Raw genomic sequence first — 26231 nt, 5'->3', positions numbered from 1 at the left:
GGGTCTTTTGTCCCCTACTTCACCTTAGAAAAATTCTGCAAGCGTTCCAGGATGGTCTTTATGTTAATGAATGAGACACTTTTGTGTAATAGTAGATATGAAAAGAAGATCCATTCCCGTTCTGCCTAATCTTTGCAGACAGGGAATTCTATGCTGGAAGGATTCTTTTTTTTTTTTTAAGGGAAATGCAGGACCGAAATGATTAACTCCTAGGGTGTTTTAATGCAAATCGGAAATCATGTATATAATGGCTATAGTAACGAGGGCGCGGACAAAACCCAAGCGTTCAAAATTCAAGGAAAATTCTGACGAGACGAACAAATTCCAAGGGACCAAATAAGAAGTAAATATTGGATATACCAGTCCACACCCTATATGATTATTTTTTTTTCAATTGTCATATATTCTAAAATGTTATCTGTAATTTTTCAATTTACTGAAATAACTTTTTTTTTAATACTGAAACTCCAATTTAAAAAAAAAACGTAAAAATGTTATAATGAAAGGGCAGATTATCTTTAATTACTTTCACACCCACCCACCATACTTAAAATTCTGGGAACTCCCATTTATTATACATTTAATTCATTTTTGATACATTTAGCATATTACTGTAAGACCATTCATTTTAATTACGAAAAGTAACTGTGATGTTATTTGATTTTTTTAAAAAATCTCTGTCCTTAAGAGGCAGCATATAGCAGTCTTTCATGTTGTATAAATATTTATTTTAATTGTGAAATGCTGATCAAGATTTTCTTTAGCAAAGATTAAAATGTGAAATATATATATATACTTAATATAACACTCTTACATGTTTTATCGGGTTTTAAGTATTTTTAAAAATGTTATTTTAATAAAGTGAAGAATTAAAGATAACGCTTTAGATGTATGACAGTTGAAGAAAAAATAATTATCCTTTTATTAGGCTGCGGCTATGATTTTGTCCCTTAAAGTTTGTCCGTTTTGTCAGAGTTTTCTTTGGGTTTTGTCCTCTTGGATTTTCTTCTGCATTTGTAATAATCTGTTTAGTAGTTCTAACAGATTCTGTAAGAAGAATAACTATATATTCAAGTTTCATCATAAATTTAGATGTTATTATACTTGTTCTTCTCGGAAAAATTACTAGGATACAGTTCTGTTATTAGCAGTGTTATTCACATCTACTTTAGTAAAGATGAATGTATTTTTTAATACCTGCAGGGAAATGAAGAATTGATTGGCTAAATTGAAGAAATCCATTTAACTTTGTAATTAAAATGAGCACGAAACAAACTTTCTTCGGTTCGACATCAAGTCATTTCCAACAAAAATTCATTCGAATTTCCAGTTATTTATTTCCAGGATACTAAGACTCGCAATATTTAAAAAGCACTATAGTTTACATCCTCAAGATATGTTTGGTCATATATTAAGCAAACAATGCAAAGGATGCATAAGGTTGACCTTAAGAAAAAGTCTTAGTCTTCTACATCACAACTCATTTTTCGGCATTACCTTATCAGCTGATTTTTCTTCTTTAAATAGCAGCAATAAAAAATATCAATACCACATATTGAAATACTTGTATGTATTTGTAGAGTTTTAATCAAATCAAAAGATCAAATAATCAAGGAGAGAAAATAACTTATAAGATTTTGTTTCAGTTTGGTACTTCGAAGATGGAAGGCTGGAATCACGTATAATAGACGTGTGGCTTACGTAGATGCAGTTACAAACTATTTACATATTTAGAACAGTGATTATATCTTGTTTTAAATTGTATTGACTATATGGACGATATATGATATTTAAAATTGCTAGTATGGGGATCCTATGGTACAATTTGTACCATACGGGTGTTTCATAGTACATTGCGTTATTTCTCTTCTATTTGAGCTTTTTCGTCCGGTTTTTTTTTGTTTTTTTTTGTTTTTTTTTTTCCAAGTCCAGAGGCCTTGTAGAAGACATTACGTATGGTTTCAGACCGTCCTGCGTCCAGACATAGGAGGTGATGACGTCATAAGTCAAAAATTTCTTTTCTCATTTTCTAAGCCTATGTTCAATATTTTTTGGCGGGATTATTTTTCTACGTAGAAGATTGAAATTTTGCACAAACATTCAGTCCACCGAGTAGTATTTACCAGATGTTTTGTTCCGATGTCAGTGCTAAAACAGGGGGGAACCAGAGGGGCAAAGGGGTAAAAATAGGGATATTTTTACCCCCAAAATCCCGTTTGTCGTCATTTTCCCGCCTTACATACATGATAGGACCACGGGAGTCATACCGTCTGAAAGGCAGTTCCATTCTGAAGAGAACGACGGTCGAATTATTATCCTAGGGTAATCAGGGATGTCTCAGGGAATTTTTAAAAAATATACTTCTATATAGGGAAATATGGGGCATTGTCGGTATATATATATTTTTGGCGGGCTTATTTTTGAACGTAGAAGATTCAAATTTTGCACAAACATTCAGTTCACCGAGTAGTATTTACCAGATTTTTTGTTCCGATGTCAGTGCTAAAACAGGGGGGGGAACCAGAGGGGCAAAGGGGTAAAAATAGGGATTTTTACCCCAAAAATTGCGTTTTTCGTCATTTTCCCGCCTTACATACATGATAGGACCACGTAAGTCATACCGTCTGAAAGGCAGTTCCATTCTGAAGAGAACGACGGTCGAATTATTATTCTAGGGTAATTAGAGCCGTCTCAGAGAATTTTTATCCAAATATAATTCTGTATAGGGTAAAAGTGCGGCATGGTAGGGAAATTTTTCCTGGCGGGCCTATTTTTTCGCGTAGAAGATTGAAATTTTGCACAAACATTCAGTCCACCGAGTAGTATTTACCAGAAGTTTTTTTTTATTTCTGCGTAAAAACAGGGGGGTTCAGAGGGGCAAAAGTTGAAAAAAGGGAAATTTTGCCCCCCAAAATCCCTTTTTTCAGGAATTTCCCGCCTTAGATACATGATGGAGACATGTGAATGGTACTGCCTGAAAGACAGTTCTATTCTGAAGAGAATGATTGGCGGATTATAGTCCTAGGGTAATTAGGGATGTCTCAGGAATTTTTTTCCCTGAGATCATAGTGTTTTATGGTACTTTGGGGCATTGTGGGAATTTTCGATAAAAATTCTCCCGCCCTTACTATTCAAGTTAGAAACTTGAAATTTGGCACACACATTCAGTATACCAAGTACTATTTATCAGATTTTTTTAGATGGCTACGATCACACAGGGCGGGTCCAGGGGAGGGGGGCAAAGTTCGAGAAAAAATTTTCCCTCCAAAATTTTCACTTTGACATTTTTTCCCGCTTCTGGTATATAGTATGAGCATGCAAGTGGTACCATTCGAAAGCCAGCTCTATTCTGAAGAGAATGAGGTATGAACCATGGATCCTAGGATAAATAGTGACGATGTAGTAGCTGCTTGACTGAAAGTCTAAAAAATAGCCCAAAAAGCCAGGATCCTTTAAGGGATAGAAGACAAATTACCTGATCAGGTGATGCCGAAAAAGGGTTGTGATGTAGAAGAATAAGGCTCTTTTTGGGGGAAGTTCGCCTTATGCATCATCTTGCATTGTTTGTTTAATATGTGGCCAAATGTCTTGAGGATTGAACTGTGCACCTTTCAAGTACTGCAAGCCTTAACACGCTGGAGATAAATTACCGAAAACCCGAATAAAATTTTGTTGTGAAATGGCTTGATATTAGATCGAAATAAGTTTGTTTTATGTTTGTTTGAGTTAATGTCAAACGGCTTTCTTGCAAATGAATCAACCAATTTTCATTTCCCTGCAGGTATTTTAAAAAAAAATCACATTTATCTTTACTAAAGTAGACGTAAATAACAGTGCTAATAACAGAACTGTATCGTAGTTACTTTTCCGAGAAGAACAAGTAGAATAACATCTAAAATTTATTATGAAACTTAAAGAAATAGTAATTCTTCTTACAGAATCTGTTAGAATTACTAAAGAAAAATTACCTGGAGAAAATCTCTTCCTGCACAAAATTCCCATGTCAAAAGATTAGGCAGAACGGGAATTCTAAAGATAAGATCATTGCAAATATGTTCTACAAAGTGCTGGAGGACCTTTAGGCGAAACGGGAAGACACCGAAAGGAAAAATATCTAAACCACGTCAACATATAATAATTACCAACTTCTCAAATGCAATGATTAGTGCAATACTGATAAGTGGCATACCCAGAAATATATCATAGAGTGCACTAATAATTGCCGTAACGAATAAATGCGCTTACACAGACACACACATACATACATACATTGCGCATTATGTACCATCACCGGCTGAAATGTGGGCCGTATGGTCGGCCAGAGTACTTAATGGGCTCTTGTGTCACGAATATTATTAGTATTTTATTTCAGTATATAAAGGTAAGGCGAATTGCAGGTGAAATATAGGAAAGAAATTACGTCCTTTCAGTTTTCTTCAGTTACAAAGTATTGAAATATTGATGAAAGTTGCTAAGAAGTAGTAAATTAAATTTCCTGACTCTATAAAAATAAACATGATCAGCCAGATGGCTCAAGTTCAACTGCTGATTAGTAGTCATCGCACGGATTCCCAGGTGCCATTATTTATTGCTTTCTGGGTCGGAGTTCGCTATCTCTTAATTCAGATGGTTCCCCATTTGCCTTATGATGCAACAAAAAAAATGTTAGTGCTCCACGAGAATAGAAGCAGGGACCACGTACATCGAGGTCACGCACGCTAACAATGCGGCTAAACCAAATTAAATAATAATAATTAAACATCTACTTGTTTTTTAATATTCTCTACTCGCAACCGAAAATAGTAAATTTTGATGCCTAAGCTAACGAAGAAGAGTTGAAAAAGATTAAGAATACAGTATGTAACTAATCTGCTGAAAACTTGTGTAAGGTTAAAAATAGAGATTATGGGTAAGTTTTTCTGTTTAAAACTTGTTTTCTGTGACACATTATCTACATAAAACATGTTTAATAAAAGACACAAATGGAACATACTACATGGAAGCAGAATCCATTTCAGTATCATTGTATTGAGGTGGGAAGGGCTTGAGCCGAGTTAGAGCGCTGTGTATGTCATTGATACTGATTATTCATCAACATTGTTATTTCGTTTACCCCATTGGATGCACACAGTTGCTGTTTTATTAGCCTCTTATACTATTTCATAACTATTTGAGAAATTTTAGTTTTTCTTTGATTTTTCTCTAGTTTTACCTACTTCGAGTAGATGATAGGAAAGTAGAAAGTATGGTGATCGTGAATAAAATCGAATTCGAGATTTCAGCGATTTACACATTTCAAGGCCTCTACATCCCGAAAAACGGATTTTTGTAGTTCTGTCCGTTCGTCCCGATGTAAAGATGTCACTCGCCTAGAGGCCATACCGTTCAACATATCGAGGCAAAATATAAAACTTAAGTATTTTATAAGATTCCCTAGAGGCGTTTTGTGAATTCTCTCTCCACCCCTAAAAATTAGGGTAGTTTAATGAAGAATGAAAATTAAAACTTAACGACTTTTTCAAAAACGACTATAACGGTTTCGTTCATATTCCATAAACCAAAGTTCCATTAACAATCCTACAATATGACATTAGTAATTTTTTCATGAAAACTCCAGAAAGATAATTTATATGGGGAGAGTTTTCCGGATTATTTTCTCAAGAACTATACAGGCGATTTTGTTCACATTTCGTAACTAAAAATTTCATTAATAACCGGTCAATATAGCATAATTCATTTGTCTCGAAAAAGTCCACAAGCCATAGTTATTCTTGGGAAGTGAGTTTTTCCGGTTGATTTTCCCAGAAACGACTGCAGCGATTTTATTCATATTTCATTAATAACCCTAACAATATGGCATAATTCATTTGTCCTGAAACATTCACAAGAAGTAGATCTCTGAAGGTAAGTCTTTCTATAAAAGAAAAAAACACGACTCAGACAATTTTGTTCATATGTCATTAATAACTTATAATGTTGCGCAAATCACCTATCAGAAAATGTTTACAAACGTAGCTTCCTTTCCATTATTATTATTATTATTATTATTATTAGTAGTAGTAGTAGTAGTAGTAGTAGTAGTAGGATTGATTTTGAGTTTAACGTCCCGTTCAGCAGCGAGGCTATATGAGACGTGGACCTACTAATTAACGTGGAATCCATAGTAGTAGTAGTAGTAGTAGTATTTACTATTTCCTCAAATATAACTCATGCTATTCTGTTGATATCTCTTCAACAAATGTTTCATAAATAATCCTACTACATGTTAATCATTTTTCATCAAAGGGTCTACAAACTGTAGTTTATTTTTGAGGCTGAGTTTTCGTCGAACAAAGTTTTCCGAAAACGTAGTTTTGTTCATATTTCATAAATAAATGTTTCACTAATAACTGCAGCAGAACATGATTTAATTTAAGAAAGTAGAGCGAGAAAGTTCAGTACGGTGGTACGTACCTTTTGTTTACATACATACACACACACACACACACACCCCCCCCCCACACACACACACACACAAAAAAAAAAGGCGAAGTCAAAAAATAGACTTCCTAAAATATTTTTCCTTTCCTATGAATAGTTTATTGGCACAGTTCCCACAACCTAATTTTTCCTAGTGTCAAAACCCAAGTTTCAACTTCAAATATGATTATTATTATTATTATTATTATTATTATTATTATTATTATTAATAATAATAATAATAATAATAATAATAATAATAATATGCAGTATATGAATGTAGAGTTATTAATGTTTTCACATTCTGAAACAGGACTTTCAGTTCGTTCTTACTATTAAAAGTCTGCCCCCCCTGAAAAAGTCTTGGACCCCTCCAAGAAAAACCTGCTGGGTACACTTCTGTCCAAAAGCTCAGGAAATGCTAGGTGTGACATAACGTGGAAGGACCGTAACTTATATCGTAGTCTCACACAAAAAAGTAATTTGATTTTGAAGCCTGTTTGAGATGATAATTTATTCAGGAAAAACAGAGTACATTTCAGTAATTAGTACCTCGGACATTTGTTATATACACGCGGCCTGTCAGAACTACAGAATTTACTTACTCTGCGAAGCATTGTTTCTTCTTTCTAGCATGTAAAACACTGAAAGGTGGAAAAATATACTCGCACATAAAAGTAATAGAAACTAAAATTAAACAAAAAATATTTTGCTAAAAGTACAATATACACTGACCAGCCTGATACTTTTTGAGCGAAGTCGTTGGGCTGACGTAAAGAGTTACGGGGAACAGCTGAATTGCTCGCTAGGCGGTGGCAGACATCTCATTCGATCAGTCAGTGTGGTGCTTGTGCGTGAAATGGGCAAAGCCGTATCAGAGTTCGATAGCCTCTAGATTGCGATGCCCAGACGGCTGGTAACGAACATCTCGAAAACAGTACAGCTTGTCGGATGTTCGTAACCTGCAGTGGTTATAAAGGAGCCAGCAAGAGAAGATCTCTGATAGCTCACAGTGACGTTGCCACTACTCACATGTCGAGGCATTTTACGATGCATCTATAGTGGCAATTTAATTAATGATGTTGGACAGAATGACCTGGTTGCTAACACTAGTACCCAAGTAGGGGCTGCATTGTCTCCCCGCATGTGGTAAGAAACGTCAGAGACCATCTCTTATTGGCCCTGCTATAGTGTCTTACTAAAGTGGGAATAGAATGGTGAAGACAGCACCAAACGATAAATCGAGGGATGGCAGTAACTCATGAAAGATATCGGAAGTTGTAGTCTGTCGAGGTTGCTAAAAACAGGATAGGGGCAAACTGTGGCACAGTTAACAGCAGACTTTAATAGTGGACAAAGCATGAGTGTGTCTAAGCATACAGTTCATCCTACATCGGCCAATAGTGCATGTGAAGGGCATCATACATCTCCTAACTATCGGCAGGTCGTCGTTGATCATGTATATCCCTTCATGTCAGCCCTGTTTCTAACTGAGAACTTTAACTTCCAGCAGGACAACGCTCCTTATCACAGGGCCAACGTTGTGCTGAAGTGGTTCGAGGAATACCGTAGTGATTGAAATTGTTTCAATAGCTCCCAAACTCTCCCGTTCTTGTGGTCATAATTTTTGGATGGTCAGCATACACACATACATACGTCTAGCATAGTGAGTGAGCGCCACTGCCAAATTTAAACGGAAAAATGAACCAGACATATATGTCAAGTTAATTCGAAAGTGAATTTCGTATCATCAAAACTTATGTAATGTGTACTAAAAATTTCGAATATTAACGGTATTAATTGATTTTATATTTCCGTACGTTAGTTCAATAAGGGCGATTGTCACAGATTCTAATTTTCCAGAAGCAAAAAACGAAAGCAAAGCATGAATTTCTTAATGGATACCCGCCTTTCACAACGGCAACAACTCTGAAACCAACAGGCTTAGCGCTGTTAGAGCTAGGTACACTGATAGGCCACTGTGCTTACTAAATATAATGTAAAAAAAAGTAAAAAGCGACAGAAATGGTCCCCCGCCCTTAGCGAAGTATGGTACGGATTTTAAATGTTTATCTGAACACATTTTAGGATGCATTAAACTTATGAACATTATGGTGTGACTGATACGAAGATAATTCTTTAGTTTTATTATTCAAAAATAGATTTGATGATAATTTTATCATATGAGAATCATAAATAAATAAATTATTCATCTTTAATACTAAGTTAGCTATGTAATTCTTTCTTTAAAAAAAAAGAGCTTTGTTATTTAATTATGTTCAAACATATAAAGTAACTTATTCAAACGAAAAATATTTACAACTGTCTTAACTGAAATGTAACCTAACATTCAAAAGTTCATTTCATTCACATTCACCGAATTCACTGCTGCCATATTCTATGAATACGTAAGATCAAAAAATAAAATAATAGTCATCCCCTATGGACTAAACAATATTTTGTCGAAAATGCTCCCGGCTAATTTGAGTACGGATATTTGTTCATTAGAATGAACTTATTACCAAAATTGAATTCACAATATCAAATAATTTTTCGTTCTAATCAGTCATTTTATGCTTACTTGGAATAAATAATATTTGAGTAGTGTATGGTAACTAAAATGGTACGAACACTACCACTTGCTGGGAAACGAGCTTTGTTAAATTTAATAATAAAGTATCTCTGTTACCGATACTTACTTGCAGATAACATTAGGTGAAAGAGTTTATATCGTAGCTATCAGTTAAATTTTTATTCAACATCTCGCACACATTACAGAGTACATTCTGTGAAACACTGTATGCCAATGTGAACACATTTTTCCACCAAAAATACTTCCTATATTCCTCTTCATTCTTCTCTAAATATCTTAAATACTTAGCCAGAGATTTCAATGTAGGGAATTCTTGTACGTCAATAAACGACAATGGCGGAAGGTTATTTTTAAACGTGGATACATTGAATATAACTGGAACTATTTCCGTATACAAGATATTATGTAATATTTCATTGGTATTCTTCCTGGACCAAAAATTGTTCAAAATTAAGAAAAATTTGTAAGAGAATTCGAGCTTTTTGTTACAAGATACTGACATGTTCTTATAATGATAATATTGAGGGCATGATGTGAAAATATCTACCGAGATATATTTCTTAAGTTGTTTCACATAAGGGACATATCCACTTCCTCTTCTGCTTCTGCACGTGAAGTCAAACCATACCACACTTCCAGGCTTGTTCTCCAGGCTGGTTTTCTTTACATTCTTAAAGTTTGGCCTGAGAGCGTATTTTGATAAGAATTTCAAAATATTTAAATCATACAATCGTGGCACAAAGAAAAAATCGTCATAATGTAGTGTCCAAGTGCAGAAACTACAATAATTAGGGATATTGAAGTGATTGCAACAATGGCCGTATACTTCAGTATATGCTGATGATTCCGGTGGGTAAAAGATGTACTGTTGATCTGAGATTCCTCCGATGAAAAGTTCTGTATCTTGGCAAGATCGATGTAAAATCACTGCGTCAAATTTGTCAAAAGGTTTCAAACTTAAGTTAGATGTCACGGAACAAGTGCTAGAGACACCGCTGCACGAATGATCAACAATTTGTTGTTGATACATATCATCAAAATCCAATATATTATTCCGTGATGTGCACTCCCATAACAAGATTGCAGTATTGTAATGTTCTTCCATGGCACACTCTTTGTCTTTAGATTTGCTCGTGATTTCCTCTGATGAAATTGTTGTTGATGTACTATCACTTGGAGGTGCACTTACATGGTAATGGATTAGCACAATAACGCAACAAACAGCAAACAAAACACCAGCAATTAATTGCACTAAATGAACAATTTGGCACTGTCGCAACAGCGAAAAAACTTTCATCGTTCCCGAAGCAAAGATTCTCACATCTGGCAACAGCTCAGTAACACTGCACGGAATAAAATAGCCATTAATAAGAACATTTATCGAATCCGTTTTATTTTATGTGGCTAACAAATGAAAGCAAGGTTGACGGCGGTGAGATACAAAGACTACAACGATATATATCACAAGACATATTATGATTATTACTCTAATCTTGATGCAGATGTATGTGACACTTATATGCGTCCATAAATCACCGAGTTCCTGTACTAATTTCCCACGTTGCGCTTAGTCTAACTGTATCCACCGGAAATGTCACACTGAGACAATGTTAGTCTAATAATGATTTACTAACGTGTGAGTTAGAATAATCAGTTGGAAAAAGTCAATTTCAAAAAGAGCTTACTTTATTAACCATTCTGTTTATTATTTAAAATATTCATTTCAATATAGGCTAGTGTGCACTTTTGTGTTTTGAGAACCAGAAAATAATAAGAATAACTAGATAATAGCATTTGAATGCAAAATTGAATTGACACATAAGCAAACTTGCCATCAATGCGCGTGCGATATGCAAATTGGAACTCTAACGTTCAGCCAAACCAAAAGATCAAGTCTAAAATTATTCAAGAATACGGTAGAGCCTTAATATCGACGTGTTAAATTAACTGTTCATGTCCAGGAATAACAACTCTGACTTATGCTCTGCTGTGGTCTAACCATCACGTTTTTAGCCCACACATTGGAACTGATTTTGAAAACCTTTGAAATGAAATCTCTTAGTTTTACGTCCCACGATTATGCTGGCTAGGCAAAAGGATACGATAATGATGAGAAAGTGGAATGAAGAAAATGGAAGGAAACGGGAGGACCCCAAGGAAACCCACGCTCACGGTGTTTGTCCACCACAAAGTTCACTTGGCGTGAGCTGGAATCGAACCAAGGATCCCATGCACCGGATATGAACGCTCTACCACTGAACCAGCGTGGCCTGCTACTGATTTTGAGTATAAAGCAACTTTTATGTGCATCGTGTTTTTGTGACCAACCGATAAATAGAATTTTTCGCGTATAACAGTTTTTGGTACACATTTTTTCTTTAGTTTCCTATGAAATCAGTGAATAACTATAACAAATAAAAGTAGGCCTACTTTCTAATAATTAAAAAATCGATTGAGTACAATAGTTTCGATAGCACCTCGAGTAAACAAACTTATTGTTATTATTAATGTTATTACTTCTGGCATTTCCACCCTTCACGATTCTTTTCTGCTCATCGCTTAGAACGCTTATTACCGAAAAATGATTTTCTATTATTTATTATTATTATTATTATTATTATTATTATTATTATTATTATTATTATTATTATTATTATTATTTGTAGTAGTAGTAGTAGTATTTTCACTATCACATTTCACCAAAAGTGATCCTCAACTTATCGGGCTTTAGAGCAAACATCGATTAAAAAAAAAAAAAAAAATAGTAATCATTCAAAGTGAGAGCTAAATAAACAGATAAAGTGCTGAAAAGAACCCATACCACAGTAGTTTATATAAAGCTCGAAAAGTATAGCAATATCATAAAGTGTCCTGTTGAAGGTTTTATTAATTTTTATTTATTTTGTTCGTCTTGAGAATTTTCTTTTGGCAGCAGGTATCACTGATCCTTCTCAATGTGCGTATTAATACTAGTGATGTGATTATAAAGTGAAATCTTGAATTATTATATATATAAATAAAAAGTTGTTTTTAGGTTTAATAACGTGGGTTCCTGTCACCACGGCACAGCACGTTCTCATATTGTGCATTGAGAAGAATGTTTCTAATTATGAAAGTTAGCTGCAAATATATTGAATAAGGAACCGCGGACAGACGACAGTACGTGGGGAGGGCGAGCGAGGCGACGGTCCCGGGCGCCCAATTAAATGGGCTGTAAAATTCGGAAGGAAAATTAAAAGTTATATATAAAATGGAAGAAAAAGTAATAAAATCTGCTCAAAATCAAGGAAAAGCAGATATTATATTTGAAATGTTTCTTACGGTTCGCGCCAACCAAGGTAGCGCTTAGCGGCTGGTCTGTCGACCTCACTCATATGTACCGGGAGGGCGCCGTCGTATACTCTCGCTCCGGACGCTGATTTTCGGACGGCACAGCACTGACAGATGACAAGGTGTATATTTCTCTACCTTGAAGTTTGGCGTGAGGCTAATACCCTCATCCTCTGAAAAAACAGCACTTGTTCAGAAATGTTCACAGAATTCTCGGATCAGGACTGATAATTCGACATAAACGAATAATGTCAGCAATTAAATGTGACTTTTTGTTAATGATAAACAATTGTTCTTGAAGTCCCAGTAAACCTCAATCAATCGAGGCTGATGGTGCGATATTAGTTTTCTAAATGTACATGCTCCAACAGAAGATAAGGATGACAATATAAAAATTTCTACGAACGTGTGTTAGGTTATTTTCGATTGTTCGATTTAGGTTATTTTCGATTGTTCTGCTGTGGGTGTCGAAAAAAGTCGACATTTTCAAAACCAGGTTTTAAAAACCAATTTGGATTGTTATGGGAAAAAACTTGTGGGAATGTTATTCTTATTAAAATTACACAGAAGATCAGTTATAAACAAAATAAACATGTGTTTGGACAGTAACGAAAAGCTACATATAAACATGAAGGATGAAATTAACCAAAAGTAGTCCGTGTAAGAAATGGTTACAGAAATGAAACTATCTCCCAACACGCATATTTGAAAACAAAACAGTGGAAGTTGAACAATCAAGTACAATAAAATCACAAAATTCGATTGTGAAATTACTTACTTTCAAAAGTCTCTGGTGCCCAAACATGAGATTGGAGATGGCTATTTAAAAGTTGTAGCATTTCGTTCGGCATATTGTTATGATTTGGGGTATACTGGGTTTGAGCTATGAAATTATCGGACCTGATGATGACAAAAAGTGTGTAGCAAGTCTAGGTTTGTATCTTTCCTAGAGTTTTTCCGGCACCATTTCTCACGATACCTGTAGAAGTCTGTTTCGAGACTTCTGACTTCATCACTTAGCATCTCTATTGCGAGAGGAGCTACGGGTATAGTAAATCCTGCAGCACTTTACCATGTGCGCGAAGACTTGTCTAGGTGGCAAGACGACACGACATAACGGAACTAGCAATCAGTATTTGTGGAAGCATTGAGCGCTCACCTAGACTCATGAAGTTCGCTTCGCTTGTTAGGAAGCGGGTAGGAGCAGCTAATTCTAACAAAAAAACATTAATTGAGAGATCACAGAAAATATTAAGATGAAAATGAAACCTTGGACTTGCTAGGAAAATTTTAAAGTCTACAAATATATAGCAAAGCATTGATTTTGAATATAGTTGTAAAAATCCCTCCCAGTGAAAATACGAAGTGCCTCAGAGGGCTGCTATTGGCCATAAAGTATTTCTATTGTTCTGATCAACAATACCAATATTTAACGTCTCATAACTGTCATACTACCACACACGAAAAGCATTTTACAAGGACGGCCAATTATCCGCTTTCGACAGGTATTTTTTCATGAACGAGAGATGCCAGGATGAAAAACAGATTTGTTCTATATAGAGTGGACAATCCCAGGCCCGCAACTAGAAGGGAACTAGGGGAACCTGCCCCCCTAAATTTTCTGTGGCCCCCCAGACTTCAATACAAAATGCCATCATTAGTTTAGAAAACACAATTTAGATATTTGTAAGAGAATTTTTAATGACTTAGCCCCTCTTAACTTATTCATGCCCTCCAAACCTCTGTGGCTGGTTGCGGGCCTGGACAATCCCCTACTAAAAGACTGTAAAAGTTCTTTCCAATGATAGAGTTAATTTTTGGGGTTTTGAGACCAGTTTTTTTTTTTTTCTATTTCGACCACTGTGAGGCAGTAGCATTTCCCTTTAGAAACAGTGTGTACTGCAATTGATGCGTGACCACAAAAATTAAGGTGGATCACTAGGTGTTTTGACCTTTACCGCAATTCACAACTAAGTAGAATCCAGGAATTAAAGTACAAATTGGCAACAAAGCATTAGTCCACCGAGTAGTATTTACCATATTTTTTCCAGATTTCTGCGTTAAAACAGGGGGGGCTCAGAGGGGCAAAAGTTGAAAAAAGGTATATTGAGACCAAAAAATCCCTTTTTTCGAGATTTTCCCGCCTTAGATACATGATGGAGACACGTGAGTCATACCGTCTGAAAGGCAGTTCTATTCTGAAGAGAATGATGGGCGAAACATGACTCTAGGTTAATAAGGGATGTCTCAGGAATTTTTTTACCTGAGATCATGGTCTTTTGCAGTAATTTGGGGCATTGTGGGGATTCTTGATAAAATTTCTCCCGCCCTTAGTATTTAAGATAGAAACTTGATATTTGGCACAAACATTCAGTATACCAAGTACTATTTATCAGATTTTTTTGAGATCTCTACGTTCACACAGGGCCGCTCCAGAGGGGCCCAAAGTGTGAGAAAAAATTTCCCTTCGAAATTTTCCCTTTGACATCAATTTTCCCTCTTCTGGTATATGATATGGGTATGCAAGTGGTACCATTTGAAAGCCTGCTTTATTCTAAAGAGAATGAGGTATGAACCATAATCCTAGGATAAATAGTGACGATGCAGTAGCTGCTTGACTGAAAGTCTAAAAAAAATTCCCCAAAAACCCAGGATCCCGAATCCCGGTTCACGTGCATGGAAACGGTGCTAATTTTGAGTAATGATTGGTGTTTCATGTTCACAACGTGTTATTGTACGAGTAATAGTTATACATTGTAGGTTAAATTCAATGTGTATTATGAAATATTAACAATATATTATAGAAAGAGGAAAATATTGTTATAGACAATGGTTTATGCAAAAAAGGTTTTACAGGTTTTATTCCTCATTTCTCCAATAAACTATAGAAAAATAATTTTAAAAAAGCATAAATACAAAAATCGCCCATATACTGACATAACACGAGCTTGGGTTTTTGAACCTCCTTCCTTTATTAAATTCTGTGTACGCCACTGGATTGGATATAGATTTACAAAACCCAAAGACTAAACGAAGTAGCGACTTCAGTGGTGGAGCCTGGGGAACCAAATCCTCTACTTGAAACCTTTGATTCCTTTTCAGTAATGGACATATTCAGTGGCGTATTTACGATTTTGTTTCGGAGGGGCTTTGCTAAGTTTCGGGGGGACTTTGCCTGAAAATGTGAAAATTTTGCAAGATATTTCATATACTTCATTATAGTAAGTAAGATTTCGGGGGACTTAAGCCCGGAAGCCCCCCCTAAATACGCCACTGGAAATATTGCTACTAAGTAAAATGTTGAAAAATGTAGTACTGGGCGATAAAAACTTTGTGTTATCAAACATTCAAAACTGATATTTAATGAAATCGGAACTACAGTTAATTCCTAAATATCAATTTTTAAGTTATTAACTAGAAAAAAAAATAATTTACTATAAGTCTGGAGCTTCGGACTGGACATTAAAAAAAACTGACTATACTACAAAACTTAATACACTACAAGTAAATAAATTAAATTAATAACAGCGCAGCGTGGGGAAATAACAGGCTACTTTGTCTGATTCCTCTTTGGACAGTTACTAGTTACTACACGTCTCAAATGATTTGCATTTTCTGGCTACTACACATCTCCAATGATTTTCATTTCTTTTGTTTACAGATATTATTATTACTTCTATAACACTGCCGACAGACTACGTCTTACGTATATTAATGGAAGGATGATAAGATAATATGTCAAAGACACTTACAACACTCCATTCTGTTCGCATATTTCTTGTCAATAACATAATCCAATCGAAAACCATCTGGTGTTACACAGTAGCACTGAGAGTCGCTGCATTGTCTAGGAGCGTATCTACCATCTGGTGTACAGACAGGAGGATTTTCCTTGTTATCATTTGCAGCTTTTTCGCAGCTTCTGGCTTCAGGGAAGAGTGTGCTATTCAGCAGAGGACCTGAAACTGAGTACAAGAGAAACGTAACTTTTTTCATTTTTGAAAAAATGCATATGAAATGTTTTCATTTTTTTTTTTTTTTGTAATTAATCTATACATATATCATAAAAGAGTAATTACACCCACATTAATTCATTCATCATCACCGGAACTAATATATGTAACCTTAAAATTTTGTATAAATAATTTTTTTGTATTCTGGGCGGTATTTAAGACGCGATTTTGCGAAATACCAGAGGCGGATCTAGCCTGGAGCCGGGGGGAGTCTAGTTCTCCTCAGTTTTTGAGTGACAAAACTAATTTAAGCTGTTACTTAGGAAATGAAAAATGAAATTAAATCTTTAAGTTATACGTCTCACGATTATGCCGGCTAGGCAAAAAGAGACGGGGTAATGATGAGAAATGACTGAAATAAAGAAAGTGGAAGGAAATGGGAGAACCCCAAGAAAACCCATACACATTGTCTTTGTCCACCACAAAGTTCACTTGGCGCGAGCTAGGATAGAACCAAGGACCCCAAGCACCAGAAGTGAACGTTCTACCACTGAGCCACCGTCACCCAAGCTGTTACTTAGGCGATATATTTTATAAAGTTTATAATAAACTCGTGATATACCTATCATAGTCTGGCTTCTGGCTGCTCCCCCCACCTCATACCTTCTAGATCCGCCACTGCGAAACACGAGCCCCTGAGAGAGGAAGGGAACCTTGAAAGTTATTTTTACTATTATTTTATTTACCATTATTTACTATTTTGTATTTATTTTACTGTGGTTTTTATTCTTCACGTCTCTGAACTATTAGAATCTTGAATGAATTACAGTTCATGTAAATGGTAAAAAGTGCCCATATTTGAATAAAATTCCAATCACGCTTCTTATACTAATTTAAAGACGCTGAATCCAATGGGATTAAAAAAAAATATGTCTATAGGGACATGAGAAAAATGACTCAAGTAATGTATTTGTATTTATTTATATCATAACTTTGATGTCATTTTTCTCGTATCCTCATCGACGAATAGTGATGAGCAAATGCAAGACCAAGACCAAGACCAGGGTGGTCTTGGTCTTGGTCTTGGTCTTGCACATGAGGTCTTGGTCTTGGTCTTGCACTGGAATCCTCGGTCTTGGTCTTGGTCTTGGTCTTGCATACCTAGTCTTGGTCTTGGTCTTGGTCTTGCACACCCAGTCTTGGTCTTGCTTGCAAGAGTCTTGCAAGTTTTGCTTTTAAGAAATCTATGATTTTCATAAGTAAATTTTACTCTGGATATAAGGGATAATAAATCCTACATTGCGTCAATAGTGAGGGAAATACAATGTATGTTTCTAAATGTAATATATTTTACCTTCGTGTAAGTGTGATGATACTGTACAACATAGGCGATGACCTTTACTTTTTTTTTCAATGGGTGATCACGCTTCACTACTTATAAGATAAATCACAACATTTCGTAATATTTTTATATGTTTTAACAGATCCAATATTCCACTGGTTCCCAAACTGGGGAGGCTACCCCTGACAGTGAGACGCATGAAAGTAAACCAAGACGGCACAGATTACTGAAATACCATAAATTGCAAAAATATTTTTACACTCTAAAGGCGTCAGATTTTTTTCTTTCCAACCACGATTAGCTCATCTTTGTATTGAACAAACTCCCAATTAAATATTGAAATTTTGTTTTACTGATTCTAATATGTACTGTATGGGGCAGAAACAAGGACATTACGCAAAAACGATGAAACAATTAGACTTTCGAAATGTGGGCATGGAGAAAAAAAGGAGAGAATCACCTGGGTTGAACGAAAAACGAATGAGGTGTTAGAAATAGTAGCAGTCGGGGGGAAAAGAAGAATTTTAGATGTAATTAAGAGGAGGAAATTGGCTGAGGAGGAACTGTATTATGAGGGACGTGCTAGAGGGAGGGGGCGAAGGAGATTGTAGTTGAAGAAAGATATTAAGACAGAAAATTGCTACGTTAAGACGAAGAGACTAGCTGAGGACCACAGTCATCGAAGCTTCTCAGCTGCAGCAAGTGACTTGCCAATAATGGCAGAATAGCTATTATTATGACGATGAAAATAAGTTTTGCAATATTGACCAAAAAAAGAGAGAAAAAATTAAAATAATAATAATTAAACCTCTTAATATTTTAGAATATGAAATGAAATTAAATTTGTGAGTTTTAAGTCGCACGATTATGCCGGCTAGGCTAAAGGAGACGGTGATGATGAAAAATGAATGAAAATGGTGGAAAGAAGAAAGTGGGAGGAAACGGGAGAACCCCAAGGAAACCCACGCACACGGTGTTTGTCCACCACAAAGTTCACTTGTCGGGGGCTGGGATCGAAAGCGGGGCCCCAAACACCAGAGCTGAACGCTCTACCACTGAGCCATCGCGGCCCCAATATTTTAGAATAATTTGACTGAAAACTGAAAACGACTCAACTGCTTATGTTTTTTGTGTAAACTCAATTTACATAAATAATTTTGACCTACTTTAGAAATACATAATAACGGCATCAAACTTCAAGTTATTTGAAACAAGTACGAAATCACTCTCAGTTATGAATATAGATTATTTGTTGTTGTATAATGTTATATCGTTGAATCCTAGATATGCCGTATACCTAAGGGGGCTATAAGTTATATTGATAAACAATTATTCAACGTATAAGCATCCACCTATGAAATCAAACTTGTGGTCACATGCGCCAAGTTTTTGTCAATGTCATGAAAATGTTATTTCAATATTAATTTTATAAGTACACATTAAAAATTTCCAATGGACGCTTGAACCTCAGAGCCAAGGCCATACCCATGTAGTCGGCACCTATGGTGTACAGAATTGCCGATGTTCAATACTACATTTCTTTAGTTTTGGAAGAAGAACACCACTAATATGTTTTGAAATTAAATAAAATATCTACTTTAACGTCCCACGATTATTACACTGAGGCTAAGGGAAACAGTGATGATGAGAAATGGTGGAATGAAGAAAGTACGAGGAAACGGGAAAACCCACTCACAGGGTGTTTGTTCACCAAAGAAGCTCACATAGCGCAAGCTGCGATCGAACCAGGGCCCCATGTACCAGAGGTGAACGCTCTGAACTATTCTTCGTATGATTTCCCGAAATCCAATCATTGGCCGACGCGAATGATCAAATGATGACCAAAGTAAATCAGACACTGAAGTTATTATAGCTTGTAACAATTCATAGAATTATGCTGTCGGTCGTCTCGTGAACAACCGATTCAAAAAACGACATACTGTAGCTATATGTTACAGGAGCAGATCGACTCACATGGATTGCATAAACTACTGGGAACACATTCAATCCGGCGGTATTTTTACTGGAGCCTAGAAGTTCACGTGAAAGATGTAATGATTTTTCCCCTTCCTTTTTACATTCTACAAAAAATCAAGTAGTACCATACTTGTGCAAGACTCTTGCGCAAGAGTCTTGGTCTTGGTCTTGGTCTTGCAGGTATGGTCTTGGTCTTGGTCTTGGTCTTGCACCCCTTGGTCTTGGTCTTGGTCTTGCATCGAGATTCCTGGTCTTGGTCTTGGTCTTGGTCTTGGTCTTGCATGCAAGACTCTTGCAAAAACTGCAAGACCAAGACTCTTGCGCTCATCACTATCGACGAATATGTTTTAAAACAGACCCGTATCCAGGGGGGTCTGGGGTCCGCATCCCCTAAATTTTTGCTGCACCCCCCCTAAAATTTTCACGGTAGGCTTGCAAATGAACCATAATATGGTTGGATCGGGCCCCCTCCTAACTTCACCCGGGCCTCAATACGTTTTTGGACTGGCTACGGGCCTGTTTTAAAATAATTCTGTTGTATTTAGCGTCCTCAAATAAGTATAAAAAGCGCAATTAGAAATTTATAAGCGTGAACATTTTTTTTTATTTTTTACCATTGGTATCAACGGTAATTCTTTGTATAAATATGGCTTCCTCATCCATCCTTGATTGACAATAAGATGGACCCCCAAGAGAGTGACTCAGTTAAAGCGAATGTGCTTCAATAAGTTTTTCTTTTCTGAATTAGAAAAAAAATGTATATACGAGATCTTTTTTGTAAATTATTCATTGCAGCTTTGAAAAATGTACATCTTCCATATAGAGATCTTTATAAAAATCCATAAACAATCAAACATAGAACCCCAAAACAGTGTTAGATGAGAGTGTGTGCCTCGCGAGTTTAAACTAGAAACAAAAGTTATTAAAACGATGTGCCCGCCATTCGGTGCAGATGTGGTAAATAAGCAAACAGCACAACGATAGTTTAACAAAATTTAAAGTAGGCGGTGAATCTGATCTGGACTGGACGCAACACCCAGGATACCTATTGAGGCCAATAACGACAAAACATCTAAGGTACTGGGAGAAAGCATTCAATACAGTGTAGAAATCATTAACGAAACCGCCATCAGTGTTTAGGAAGCGCTATGAAATGTCATGAGACGATGAGCGTAGAAAACAATACGAAAAAGGGGCTGTTTTTCTCTGTCGTCACGGAGGGATATGTTTCTGAACAAACTGCTGATACGTGATAAGACGTGAACACTTAGCAATACTCTACAACACCATTATCTTTCGTTGGCACCACATGAACAATTTCCCTAAAACCGGCACCACCACTATATCAACAGATATTGTAAACTCTCCGAATATAGTGCATCGCAAACTGCTGCCACCTGGACAGCGAACAGTGCAACTCTGTACTCGCAGCAATTAGGACCTGTACTTGAAAATTTAAAAAAAAAAAAAAAACCTTAGAACTAGTTCTTGTGAATCACAGAGGATTTGCTTCAGGATAACACGAAGCATGTATTCTAATATCACCCATATCACCATTATCCGACTGGTTGAGAAATGGTATTGCATTCCCTACAATCCCCGACCATAGCACTGTTGGATTACAGGAACGGCAATTTCTAATCCTTGACAAGGTTATCCACTTTGGACGACTTCTTTAGTTCAGAATCTTCTGAGTTCTACCACCGTGGGATCCACAATCACCCCGAGCATTGAAAACATTTTTTTCCTGCTCATAGGATTATTTACGACTCTCCATAATTGTATCTACTTTATCTTATCGACTTCTTCAACATTCAACTGAGCTTTTTCGATACCTAATATATCGAGATAATGTAAATAGAGCGTTTTAAATCTCAATTAACTTTTACTCAGTAGGTCGTTCCACTTTACAACCTTCCATGTGCAAATTATAATTCGAAGCATTTTATTAATGTTATTAACGACTTTGGTTTACCAACTCCTTTATATATATATTTATCTGTCTTTCCATGTGTCCGTCCGTCCGGGAGAAAAGAATCTCAAGAACTACTGCTTGGATCACCATCAATTTTTGCCAAAGTGCATAAGGTCAAAATTTAGGTTGATCTTAAAAGAAGGTTCCCCTCGATGGTGTCCATAAGAGTGAGGGCAGATGCTCTCATTACTCTGTGGTGTATTCCTAAGTTGTCTGTAATTGCACAAATATTTTCCGAGATTTCATTTCCACGATGTTCCTGAAAAACTAATGAGAACATGCTACTGGTTAGTGGACGCGGGGCTTATTTTCCAGGGTTGTGTTACCGTCACGAAATTTCACAAACTAATGGCGAATAATGCCCTCATTCACCACGTCTAGTTCAAATGCGTTGTTAATGTTTTTCGCAGTTAGGTGTGCAAAATGTCTCACTAGTCAGTTTGAACTTGTCAAGGAAAATCACTCTTAACTGTATGTTCTCCATGATGCAATTTTACATGATCTGTTCAAAAGCACACCTCTTCCTGATTGACGGAGCATTTCAGTTAGTTTTCTCAACATATACAGAGTTCTCGGTCCATTCATTGGTTTCGTTACAGAGACTGTCCACCAGACATAAAATCAGACAGTTGAGGTTAGTGTAAAAGGACAAGTTTTGCCGATAGATGTCACTACAGTCTTCCTATCTCTCCCATGTATTTTTTGCCTTTTATGAAAATTTACAATTTTTATTTTATAAATTTCAACCTAGAGACTTCAAATTTTTAAAGAAGGAACTTCATAACCTATTAAAGGGAACAATCCATGCCGATTTTTTATTTAGAATTTTCTTCATTGTTGAAATGGCTTGATTGTTGAAATGGATATCCAAATCTTTAACAATGAAGCTGTTTCAACAATGAAGAAAATTCTAAATAAAAAATCGGCACGGATTGTTCCCTTTAATAGATTATGAAGTTCCTTCTCTAAAAATTTGAAGCCTCTAGGTTGAAATTTATAAAAGAAATTGTAAATTTTCATAAAAGGTAAAAAATACATGGGAGAGATAGGAAGACTGTAGTGACATCTATCGGCAAAACTTGTCCCTTTAAACCAACCTTAAGTCGCACCAATACAGTATTTTTTCTTCTTTTAGCAGCTTTAGATGTATCTGTTCTACATAAAACGGCATTTAATTTGATCAATTTACTCCAAAGTGGTTTAGAAGGAGGTACGTACTTTGATTTCCAACTGTATAATAAAATGTACATGATGCGCATCATAGTTCTAAAGCAAACTAACCGAGATCTGTAGATTAACATTCTACGTTGTAGTATATTGACTAAAGAAAATGAGATTATAATTGAAAGTGAATTTGGATGAAAAATTGCTGAATGAAGTGAGAAGAGACAGAAGAGTCTCGAGAGGCACCCAGAATCACAATCTTGTACACCATAAACACAGTCTTTGATCGAGCGAGTAATTCTTCAATTTATAAGTGTGCCCGATGTGACTTTACACACCCTACGTTCTAAGAATTTATCTATAATTTTTCAGTTCATTGAAATAACATTTTATCTGATTTTAATATATTAATAACCCAATAATTGGGCACACCCACATGGAAAGTTATGCTCCATTTACCTTTGTGTACACCAATTTGAAAGGTTCTGCTTCATTTATCTTTCTGCACACCCATATGATAAGTTATATTTCATTTATCTTTGTGCACGTCCATATGAAAAGTTCTCTTTCAATTACCTTTGTGCATACCCATATGAAGAGTTCTGTCTACCCCTATGTCTACTACTGAGCTGTCATGAGCTCAAATCATGGTTCCAGACTAACGCTGTACAACTAATCCACATTCTACAAATACTATTAAAATAAATATTTTTAAAGATACAGTAAGTGTTTCGAAAAAAAAATATTGGATCCAGGGAGGAAACTCTCTTTTATATACCGTAAATTGGGGTGACTTCGGACATTTTTTTAAGTTTTTTTTTTAGTTTATGTTTGTAATAATTATAATATCATAATGGAAAAAATAATATATATTATTCAAGGCTTTACTTATCATTTGATGGCCAGCAAAGAAAGTAGACATGGTTACAACAATAGTAAAAAAAACATAAACGATGTCCGGAGTCACCTCACATTCTGGGGCTGCTTCGGACACTATTTATTTTTAATATATTTCCGATTTATGTGCATCAACAGGAGTGTATTCGGACATAATTTAAGTATATTATACGGGGTGATTAACCATGTCATAATTGGCTTTTTAATAATTGTTTTTAGGTTTATTTTTATTTATTTTACATTTATTGTTTTCATTTCAGGATTATGCTTTATTTCAATTTACAATGATGATGAAACCAATACGGGTAGTGTTAAAAAAACAAGGAAATGAGACATAAGAAATTTGAGATTGACAAAAGAAGATACACATTTTTTACTTACATATAACACACTTATATTGCTTTCTGGGAAACTCTGCACACTGTTCGTGTGCCCATCCTTTGCAAACTTGACACCTGACCCACTCTTCTCCAGGCTTACTTCGCGACCACAACTCACTGCAAACAATGCATGGGGTATCTTCTGAGTCACTGGCTTTTGACGTGTCCCTTATGAGTTCTGGGTGTTTACATCCTCTCTTTACAATCACCTTGGATTTGCCAGGGTCATCTGTGAAATTTGTCTCATCGTAATTTATTATATTTGATGGTGGTACGCCATCCAGAACTTCTTCCAAATTGTCGAAATAGTTGTTTTAGCATCTCACAATTAACAGCAGCACGAAATCGTTTTACATTTTCTCCAAATCTGTGTGAAAGTTCAGGGTGGCGCTGAAGAAATAACTTGCACCATTCGGAACCTGGGCAATTATTCCTAAATCGCTTTTCTACTCTGCTTACTCTGTTCAAGTAGCCCTGAACTATGAGCTGAACGTCTGATATTCGACACGGGAAACCCCATTCAGCGCATTTCATGAGTCCCTGTACAAGCTGTTCTTCTTCTTTGAATGTCAAACACTTCTGACCTCCATGGTGACCTGGATGCTTGTTTCTTAGTTTGTCAGATAGGGTACTCCTTGGTACCTGATACTGTCTCGCAGCTTGCCTTATTGATACTTTCCTCGAAAGGACCGCACTTATGGCCTTTTGTAAATTTTCACTGCTGTAATGTCGATAGGGCCGACCCCCTACAATTTTCTTATACACTCGTACCATGTTCGAAGTCACCTCACACTTGGCTTACACTTCAAATTAACGTTCTCAGCTGAACCTCTCTAATGATTACATTTGAACTGACTGGCTAAATTCAATACCGAACACCAGGTGCGTGCGAACGGATATTCGACTTAAGTTGACATTCGGCGAAGGCTTCCCAACAAAGAGGTTTTTCAGCCACGCGGTAACAATAGAAGTCGGTAAAACCAACAATACAGACTTGATTGTAATGCATTGTGGTTTATTTGAAGCACGACAGCAATGAGAGAGAACATTAAAACTCATAGGCGTCATAATGTCCGAAGTCGCCCCAGTTTACGGCATATATATATATATATATATATATATATATATATATATATATATATATATATATATATATATATATATATATAAACCCCATCCCAAAGTTTGGAGCCCTTAAAAGTAGCAGTATGACAACCCACCGCCTCCCCCCCAGAAGTCCGTCCTGGATCCACCCTGAGAGATAATATACAAGAATTCACCCTTTATCCATCTAAATGTTTTGTACACAGTGGTTTATCAGTACGCAAAAGGAGAGTAACTTTTGCAAGAATAATACAACATATTAACACTAGAGTACACTGAAAATAAAAATATAAATTAAAATGTAATGCAAAGATAACAAATAAAACAAACTTACTGCAAATGTTAAAAATAACAGTGTATTAATAACGGAATAAACTAAAAGTTATAACAAGAAACCAACACAAAGATATAAAAGAAAATATAACAAAAATGAAGTAACGTAAAATGAATTCTTGTAGCTGACTAATAACTCGATCCTTTCAATGCACTACTTAAATATTGCAGAGTATTGTAAAGTAAGTATTCCTGTACAGCTTCTTGATTTCGTTTTTACACACTACGTATTGCGCGTAGTGTGCAATGTTTTGTATTGGTGCATATAGAATTGTGTGATTTGAATTAGTTAATAGGAATCTTGTGACATATGTGAAGAGTTTTGTTACATGCATGGGATTAAGGAAAGAAAATAATTTTACACTTCGTTTGATTTTGACAACATTTGTTTAGCTCTTGTAAATGAAAATGATTAAACTGCAGTAAAAATACTTCTTTAAAAACACGGAAAATTGCTCAATTTATAGAAATTCAGCAAATTAAACCTAAATTGAGTATACAGTGAAACCTGTCTATGTTGGCCACCATCGGTTCCATCGAAAAGCGGCCAACTTAAACATGTGGCCAACTTACAGAAAATAAGTGTGATTTGTGTATTTTTAGAATAGGATTTCTAGTATTACTTGATTTAAAATGTTAATAAGCAGTGGCACGACAGCTACTTATAAATAATGTATATAGAGTAATCATAAAAATGTACAGTGCTAGAAAATATTACTATAGT

The 26231-nt window shown here is 35.8% G+C and overlaps 1 protein-coding gene across 1 annotated transcript in view; it reads right to left on the bottom strand.

The window, feature by feature from the left end:
* The window catches only part of LOC145668438 (uncharacterized), a 128966-nt gene that overhangs the window by 11715 nt on the left and 91020 nt on the right, over positions 1–26231 (bottom strand). Inside the window, exon 4 of the mRNA XM_081736302.1 lies at positions 16135–16347. Coding sequence (XP_081592428.1) covers positions 16135–16347 — 213 coding nt within the window. The remainder of the gene's footprint in view (positions 1–16134; positions 16348–26231) is intronic.

This window comes from Thermobia domestica, chromosome 13, assembly GCF_964235325.1.
Source record: "Thermobia domestica chromosome 13, izTheDome1.hap1.1, whole genome shotgun sequence".
Lineage (NCBI taxonomy): Eukaryota > Metazoa > Arthropoda > Insecta > Zygentoma > Lepismatidae > Thermobia > Thermobia domestica.
Note: the sequence above shows the minus strand (reverse complement) of the source record. Positions and strands in the feature narration are given on the sequence as shown.